The sequence below is a fragment of the Drosophila subobscura genome, chromosome E (assembly GCF_008121235.1).
Source record: "Drosophila subobscura isolate 14011-0131.10 chromosome E, UCBerk_Dsub_1.0, whole genome shotgun sequence".
NCBI classification, from domain to species: Eukaryota; Metazoa; Arthropoda; class Insecta; order Diptera; family Drosophilidae; genus Drosophila; species Drosophila subobscura.
Genome location: NC_048531.1, coordinates 3,958,589 through 3,967,765, shown reverse-complemented (window position 1 = coordinate 3,967,765; position 9,177 = coordinate 3,958,589). Strand labels below are relative to the sequence as shown.

Here is a 9,177-nt window from a genome sequence, read left to right as displayed (position 1 = left end):
TCTTTTAGGCCAAGATATCCCGAGGCCAGGGACCAGCACTAGTATCTGCATTGATTTCGGGCTCGGGCTCGGGCTGGCCTTAATTTGATGGTTATCTGAGGGGATGTCCTGGCATGGGCATCGCAATGCGCCCCAGCAACGACAGCGGCATCGGCACTGGCATTGGCATCCCATCTGCGTGTTGGTGACACACGCACAAGGCCTGTGTGTCTCTCTGTTCCTGGGGATGGAGGACAAAGGCAACGCTCAAAATTGCTTATCAAAGTTGCACAATCAAAAAGAAGCGAATGACGCACCAGCATAACAAAGGGAAGCGGGAAACGAGAAACGAGATGGCGACTGGGTACTGCCGCCTGCCGTTGCAAGTCATACTCGTATGCGGGAGGCAGAGTCGCAGAGAGCTGCTGCTGCTGCTGCAGAGCACTACGTGGCGTAGACAATCAATCGGTAATGTGTGCAAAACAAATCAAGCAACACAGTGCCAGATATAATCAGCTCGATGCAGACTCTGTACCAGGGATGAGCACAAGGGCAGGCCACTCCGCGAGAACTTTCAGCACAGAGCACTCCCCTGTACCCCCCACCCCACCCCCACGGAATTCCCAAGTGTTGCAGTGGAAAATTGCAAAATCATGTTTTTCTTATTGGAATTGATGCAAAGGCGGCATCGGAAATGCACTGTGAAAATCCATTATTAGGTGGTTCAAGATGAAACAACTGTTACGACACTCTCTTTCTGGACAATTCACTTGTGTGCCTATGAACTCATTTAGAAATGATTTATCGATGCTGTGCAATATCATAACAATTTTGGTTGTATTATGAACTTACTTGCGGCCGTATTCCCTTGGTATTCTAGAAGGTATGTCCATCGCTATAGCTCTGAGTTTATGCAGGGAAGAGTTAAATAGAACTGATAATATTCCAATGCTACTCTGCTAGTTTTATTATTATTATCCAACAACCTTAGAGCGTTTGGCAGCCCTGAAAGAAATCACAATAGATCAAACTAATATCATATATCAGTTCTCCCCCACACATCCCTATCTCCCACATGCATAAGCAGTCGTGGAAGGGGCCCTGTCAGCGGGCCATTGCTGTCGCCGCGGGTCCTTACACTCCGCATGGGAGTTTGTAGCTGCCGGCAAAGGTCTTCGTCTGGGTCTCCTTCTCACCATTTTTCATTTCATTGCGCCGCTGCACATGGCTGTCAACTGCCAGTCGAAGAGATGCGGCTCAAGAGAGGCAGATGGATAAGGAGAGTTGGAGATGGACGACCCGCCCGCTCTCCTTCAGCTGCAACTTCCTTGTGAGGCGCGCGCAACGCCCGCATATCGATTTCAGAGCTCAGCATTTTGCCCTGTTCGCATACAAATATCCTAAGGACATGTCACAGAGTCTCTGCCCCTGCCCCAGTCCCATCCCATTTGCAGTCTCTGCCACACGTACGCATGTAAATTGTACTTGTGTGTGGCAGGCATGCTCGTATTTGGAGTTCCCCCCAACACTCTCAGCCTTGTGCCTGATTTCATTTGCTCGGGCAATTGTCTTCGACTGCGTCTGCTTCGACTTTATTTTTGCCAGAAGAAAAAAAAAGACGAAAACTGCCACGCAAATTCAAATTCCTTGCTCTTTTGCCACTTGTCAGGCATCCATTCTTTCCTTGCCTCTGCCGAAAACTTCCTCTCCTCTGCATGTGAAGACTGCGAATTGGCCTCCGCCCTGCCCGTGCCAGTGCCTGGCCGTGACACTTGATGTTTAATTTCAATAACTCTCTGTGCGTTCGCATTTTGAATTTTTTCTCTTCATCGGCTTTGGTTTTGGGTTTGAGTGCATGGCATTGACATGGCCCTGAATCCCAATTCCAATTATAGCTGTCCAAAAATCGAGACGAGTGTAAATTACACTTGGATGCTGTTTCCTTGCTGCCAGACACAAAAGATTCCTTGTAAAATTGTCTGTTTGGATCTGTTTAGTCCTTAAAGTTCAGCCAGAAATGAGTCAATGTTTGTTTACTAAACATCAGCAAATATTGCAATCAATCAAAATAGCTTTAAAATGGACATGGCTTTACACAAAAACCACATCCTAACAGCTCGCGGTTCCAACATCCATCCACTGGCCAACACATTAAAATTCAGAATTGATTCCGTTGCCGTGTTTCCTGTGATTCAAACATGTAACCCCCCTCCTCCTTGTGTTCCTCGAAATCCAATTATTTTACCACAATGTCCGAAATATAATTTAGATTTTGTAGCCTCAATGCCATCTCTCCCCTTGGGCTCTCCCGGCCGCTCCTTTTGTGGTCAATTGCCACAGAGCGTAAAACGCAAGTTGCAGCCAAACCAAAAACAAAGAACTCATGTGGTGGCTTGGCCTGCAATTTGGGATAGGTTAAAATTCCATTTTTTGGGGGGGGTTTTCACTTTTCATTCTTGTGCGTTTTTCTCTTTTTCCCTGGGCAGGAGCTCAGCGGGCGGTCGAGTCGGAGTCGCAGCATGGCGGGAGGTGTGAAAGTGGCAGGTCAGAGGGAGAAACGAGAAAATTTCATTGACTGACTGCTGAGAATTAATTGAGGCAACTTGACAGCTGCCCTGGCTGGCCGAGAGCCATCCCCATGCCCATCAAAGGTACGCCGACAGGGCTTAAAGCTGTTTTGGCCTTAAAGCTTAAGAGCCAGCAGCACAGACAGCAGGAGACTGCCGAACAGAGTTGTCAGTTGTTTTCTGTTGCTGCTGCCAGCTGTTAATGAACATTCAACTGGCTAATTAATTTTATACATTTATTAAACTTTGCCCCTAGCAGCAGGAAGAGCCTGCCCTGCCTGCCCATCCTACCCTATCCTGCCTGCCATCCCACAAACTATTTACCATACAAATCTAATTTTATCAACTTTGTCTTTGGCTGCTTAACTAGCTACAGCGTCTGCCAGTTGTCCCGTGTTCTGTGTCCTGTGTCTTGCTGCCGCTGTTCCTTTGTCCGCTTGCTTTTCCATTTCCATTTCTCTCTGCTATTTCCCATTTTGTCCTGCTCTGCATCCTGGCGCTGCCTTGCCCTGCCCTGTCCTGTGTGTGTGTCAAAACATTGTGACACAGTTCTGCTTTCTTACAATTTGGCCCGCTCTTTAGTTGGCCACGTTTGTTACGGGTCTCGCGCCATTCTTTTGGCTCATTAACGTTGGCCTTTGTTTCGTCCTGTCATCGGGAGTCGTCTGGCGCCATCGGCAGCCGGCAGCCGGCAGTCGGCAGCGGGGAGTGTGGGTCTCTCCTGCATCTATCGCTTTTGTGCGGTGACCATTGTAATCTATAAAAGTCCACAGAGGGGGACTTGTGCCATTTCTAATATAAATTCAACTGGAGACGATGCTGTAGCTGTAGCTGAAGACTGTAGTTGTAGCTGGAGACTGTTGCTGTGGCTATAGATGGGAAGCCCGGCGCTGGCTGGAGCATGTAAATCAGGTCACAACAATGCAACTGACAGTGAATTGTGTCCGGCAGTCGTCCTGCCAGTGGCTCTGCTCTCTCCGTCTGTCCATCTCTTTCTGTTACCGCCTCCACAATGACACATTCAGGAATCCAACAGTTTTACTTCATTATTGGTTACTCAGCAATTCATTCACAGGACACACCTTGTGCCCGTCTGTAGGTCCGTTTCCCTTCTAGTCCCTCTCTCGCATTGCCCTTTTTATGGCCATGTCCTTTGCTTATCCTTCGCCCCTGACTAATGACAAGTAGTAGCAGCAGCCATCCAGCCGGGGTCTCGGTTTCGGCTTTAGCCTTTTGTCAACCACTTCGCCTCGACCTGGCCCCCACTCTGATTGCGGAGTCTCTTTTCTCGCATCTCCTTTGGCCAACTTACAGGCAGAGGCAGTGCCATAGGCTATGTGGGCGTGGCTGGCTCTAGGACTGAGGCAGGTGCGCATTTTATAACAAAGGCATAAATTATTTCTCCTGTCAACATGGGCTTCTGCCTCAGACCTGTAAATGGCAGTTGGCCCTGCGAACTCCCTAGCTTATTGTTTGTCTATTGATTTGAATTTGAATTGATAGGAATTATGCAAGCTAGGAGGAGTATATTTTATATTTGTTCGTAAAACCCAGTCCAAGTGTGTGTGTGTCTCTCTCTGTTGTATGGTATCATGGACGTATGTTTAATTGTTATGGATAGTCCACAGCGGACTTGTGCAATCTGTTCTGTGTGGATTTGCACATGTCCGCAAGTGAATATAACGAATAAATCAAATTTATAGAAGTAAAAATCAATAAAAATCAATAAACATCACAAAAGCACAAACACAATGATCAAAGTAAATTAATTAATACATTAATAGATACCAAGATTCCAAATTCTAAATACAAATAATACTTCAAAAAATAGTTGTAAAATCTAAAAGTAATTCTAACTTCTATATTCTTCATGTGAATTATACAATTGATGTTTCGAATACTAACCGGAGTGCTATGTAAGTGTTTTTATCACATGATGAATCTGCACGCAAATCGGAAACGGCGACTGGCTCAAAATGAACAGCCTGCGATTCCATCGATTTTTTGTTGCCTGCTGGAACTAATTTTAGCTTTTATTTTCCACTTTACACTGAAAATAAAGACACAGCACACAAATAATAGACTCTGACTCTTTTTTGTATGACCCAAATTGAGTTGCCAGCGAATTGATAATTTGACAAAATATTCAAAACAGCCGCCAACGCTGACAAAATATTTTCCCGATTATGCGACATTAAAAGGCCTGCGTCGAATGTGTTGTAAATTGGTCATCTCGAATTGGCAGGCGAATCAATTGTGGCCCAAACAAAGGCCAACAGTAAATGTATAATTGATTTGTTTTTTGGCCAGTGACTAATTGTGACTAACTTTGTGTTGGGCCCCCGTCCCCAGTGGGCAAATGCGAACTGATAATCGCAGTATAATTACAATCAAAAATGGTAGGGGGTAGATTCTATTGTGCAATAATTGTGTACATTGTGCGTAATCAAATTCCGTCCCTGCTATCTCGCAAAAAGTTTAATTTGCTTTAATTGTGCAAAGCACTGGACGTGCTTTGGGGAGCCGGTATAAAAGCCACCAACTGCCCCACAGAACTCCAACAGTTTCGGTGCTCAACTAAATCCACTAAAACCAAATCGAAAATATGAAGTCAACTCTGTTCTGTGCTGCACTGGCAATGTTTTTGGCTGTGGTTCAGGTATGACAATGTCCTCCTGCCCGTCTAGAACTTGTGAAAAACTTTCCTCTCCCTCCCGATGTAGTGTGATGCGGACTTTCGGGCGATCATGCAGCAGTGCATGCAGACGACCCAGGTTACCGAGGCGGACCTCAAGGACTTTATGGCCAGCGGCATGCAGGGCACGCCCAAGGAGAATCTCAAATGCTACACCAAGTGTCTGATGGAGAAGCAGGGCCACCTCGTCAATGGGCAGTTCAATGCGCAGGCGCTGCTGGATACACTGAAGAATGTGCCACAGATCAAGGACAAGATGGATGAGATCACCTCGGGTGTGAATGCCTGCAAGGACATCAAGGGCACCAATGACTGTGACACGGCGTTCAAGGTCACCATGTGCCTGAAGGAGCACAAGGCCATGCCAGGACATCATTAAGCTTGGTCCAGCGAAATAGAAATTCGTTTAAAGAATAAAATTCAATTTGAAGTTGCAGTAAAGCAGGAAAAAAGCGTATCCATGATTTAATAATAATTCCAGGAGAACAAAAGATCACACATGGACAGCCTATCGGCACTCCCCATCGGTACATGACCTCGGGGACCGTCCCGAACCTAGCCCAAAACCCTACTCAAAACAATCCCACAACTCCAAAGAGGAATACAGAATGCGGGGGGTACAATGGTTCAATTCTCGTTGCCACATTCCACGATTTATCAAGTCTCTTTGGCTGGGCTGGGTTTCTGGGAAGCAGCCATTGACAGGCTGTTTCCTAAGAGACAACGCAGCGCTTGTCTACGAAAATCATTTGTCAATTTTAATAAGTTTAAAATCAAGATAATTAAAGGCAGTGCAAGAAGAGGACAGAGCAGAGAGAGAACGGAGAACACGGAGAACACAGAGAACCCAAAAATGCGAGCGGGGCCAATCCTTTCCTTTCCTTTCCTTTCATTTTCTTCGGAACACTGTGACACCAATTACCGCTAATAAATTATTTCACGTGTGAGATACTCTTGCGCTCTCCCTGGGTAACATATGAGCTGCGCTTAATGGCAACAAGCGGCGGACGGGTGAGATGGCTGAAGGGTGGATGGGGAGACGATGTAACCATAGAAGATGTTACATAAATCAACGCCGCCAGCCTGCAATGGATGTAGGCAAAACGGGGGTTCAATGCACTTGCACTTGGGGTTGCCCGACGACAAAAGGATGGGGCTACGATGGAGGTTCTTGGATCTGCTGGATTGGGTGTGAGACTGCCACACAGGGCAGCAGGTTGACAAGCCCCAGCGACAGTGAGACAACAAAAAATGTTGTAAACCAAGAAATTCGTCGAAGGACCAAGCCGAAACCGAAACCAAACCAATTCGAGACAAGCCCAAGCCCAAGCCCAGGCCAAGTCAAGGCAATGACAATTTGAAAAAAGAATCTTTTGCTGCTTGTTTGAATTGAAAGGTCGAAGTCGGAGATGGCTGTGGAGATGGTGATGAGGCTGAAGTTGCAGAAGGAGTTGGTGATGAGGCTGAAGATGGAGCAGGAGATGAAGCTGAAGACAGAGTTAGATCGTAGTTGGGCTGGGGCTGGGGCTGGGGCGGTGCCGTTGTCATGGCAGCCGCATGCATACAAATTTTTGTACCCACTTCAAATTGTGCAGCCCGGCCATGCATATAATGGCCTGGCCTTTTATCAACTAACAAATACCCAGGGCAACAACACAAAAAAACTTTCTCAACGATGGATGACTACAGTCGCAGACGGAAATGGAGCTGGGAGTTGGAGCTAGAGGCAGAGCCAGTGGCAGACAAGGCAGTTGCACTGGAAAACTCAATTTGAATATTGTTGGACAAAACAAAAAGAGACCCAAGAAGCACAAAAAGAAGCAGAACAAAACCAAGCGAAGACCCAAACCCAGACCAAAACCAAGACGAAGACGAAGACGAAGAAGCGCTCATGTGCCACATGATGAAATGCAGTCAAGTTAAAAAGTGTCACTTGAGTTATGAGTTCATTGTTTGAGGTTGCCAAGGGGACCAAGGGCCCTGGGAGTGTGGGGTGGAGCAGGCTGCTTTTCAATGGGGATATTGTGCCGCACTTTCCACCCATGCTGCCGCTTTATCCACCGATGCTGCCACACTGGACTGAGTCTTTGATAGTTAGCCGTGTGCCCAAGCCAAAGGGTTGAACGTCGATGGGCGGCGGTGACTCACAAACGGCTGCTGAATGACTCAGGCAATGGCTAACGGATGGGCCTGCTCTGGACACAAAAATATTGGCAACGCAGTTCTTGTTTCTGCTTCCATCAATATGGTTTCGACTTGGGAGGGTTGCGTGTCCTTTATTTGATGCGAGAACTTTGATAGATCGGACTTTGGGCAGACTCCGAACTAGAACTAATTCAAAGATAAGTTTCATGCTAGCCACCCGCCCTCCAGCCACACAATTGTCACCCCAGGGGTATGGCTTTGATCAACACTTGCTCGGGGCTGCCGTTCCACGCTCCCTGGCCCTCGTTCCCCTGTCGTCTCTCCCCGTATTATCTTAACCAAACGATCTTATTCGCCGATCCGTTGTCACAGATACCAGAATGTGTGATAGCAGGAATAGATGGAGGAATAATGGAACTGGCTGTCGCGGTTGCTGGTCTCTCGAGTCTCGAGTCTATGAAATGAATTTCAATTTTGAAAAATTGCTTTCGAATGCTTGTGTGAAAAACGGAAATGCCGTTTCCCCCTTGGTGGCCCTTTTGTTGTTTCCTCTGAGCGTGTGCCCAAATTAGAAAGCAAATGCCAGAGCCCGAGGGGATGGGCAGTCGGAGGAGGAATTATTGGCAGTGACAGGGGAGGGGACAGTGGCAGCGACAGTGGCTGTAGTTGGTGCAACGTTTGACACTTTAGTTTCGGGGTTTTTATTCCACATTATGTGCGGGTACACGTTTCCCCGCTCGGCAAATCTAACGGCACCGTGCGAGTGCGAGTGCCAGTGCCAGTGGCAGTCCCCGCTCAAGATGCACAGACACGACGCGACACGACACAATGACGATCAGATCGAGGGTCCCGGAGCGCAACCCTGGGTCCCGGGAGGGCATTTTCCTCATACCCGCTGCATTTACATATCCAAAGTGTTTTTATTGCTAAATCCTTATGATGTGGGAACCGATCTGCCGGCTCTCCCGCGCTCCTTTGTTCCGAATTTAATTATCGGTTGCATGTCAACGCCTTTTCAATACCTTCATTATGCTCATAATTAAGCGCGCCTAAATATAGGTATATATTTTAGTGTGTGTGCTGCTGAATTCTAATTTTAATTGTCTATTTCCATCTCTCACCTATCAAGCAACCAGAATGGAACACCAAGAAAACACGGGGAAACAACGCTGAAACGTAGAACTTTTATTCAAATTACCCGGATGTTAACAATTTGCTGTCCATGGGTCTTCGATCGCGGTGGCATTTGATTTATGAATTTAATTTAAGGTTGTGGCAGCGACCAACGTATGTAACGGTCTTCGGTTGTAGCCATGGGAATCGAAGGAATTACCTAAACATGCCCCCAATGATCAGCCCAGCATAAATCCGAAAATTGCCTTGAGAATTTAAAGTGTGAAATTCTCCCTGGAATATTTTCCGTATATTTCTAGCAATTTTCTAGTAATCGCTCAACTAGCAAAATTGGCTTAAAAAACAGAAAGCCAGAACCAAAACCCAACCAATTTCCCATGCCATTTCAGTCGCAGTCATGTGTATCACTCGACCAGCTCCGTGTTGGCTCTGAACAAACGTTAAATAAGCAAAACAAATGGGGAAAAAACCTGGCTAACCAACAGCTAAATTGACTAACTGACGGCCTTTGGGGTGGAGGAATTGGAACGTCGACGAGCTCTACTTGTCAATCAAATTGTCGCCGGGGCGGCACGCAAATTTATTAAATCGATATGCGTCAAAATGGAAAGTGGTCGGGGTTGAGTCACGGGAAATCCCCTGCGTGTCAGACAGCCA

At 46.8% G+C, this 9,177-nt stretch overlaps 1 protein-coding gene across 1 annotated transcript; it reads left to right on the top strand.

Moving 5' to 3' along the window:
- Nucleotides 1-5,118: 5,118 nt before the first annotated feature.
- On the top strand, nucleotides 5,119-5,651 carry LOC117890245 (general odorant-binding protein 56h). Its single transcript, XM_034794992.1, has 2 exons — nucleotides 5,119-5,205; nucleotides 5,270-5,651. The coding sequence occupies exons 1-2, from the start codon at nucleotides 5,152-5,154 to the stop codon at nucleotides 5,618-5,620; spliced, it is 405 nt and encodes a 134-aa protein (XP_034650883.1). The 5' UTR covers nucleotides 5,119-5,151; the 3' UTR covers nucleotides 5,621-5,651.
- The last annotated feature ends 3,526 nt before the right edge of the window (nucleotides 5,652-9,177 follow it).

Excerpts from the sequence above, each read along its gene's own strand:
- LOC117890245 (XM_034794992.1), top strand. The coding sequence starts at position 5,152 with ATGAAGTCAACTCTGTTCTGTGCTGCACTGGCAATGTTTTTGGCTGTG. Across the intron at positions 5,206-5,269 it reads TGTTTTTGGCTGTGGTTCAG|TGTGATGCGGACTTTCGGGC; the intron begins GTATGACAATGT and ends CTCCCGATGTAG.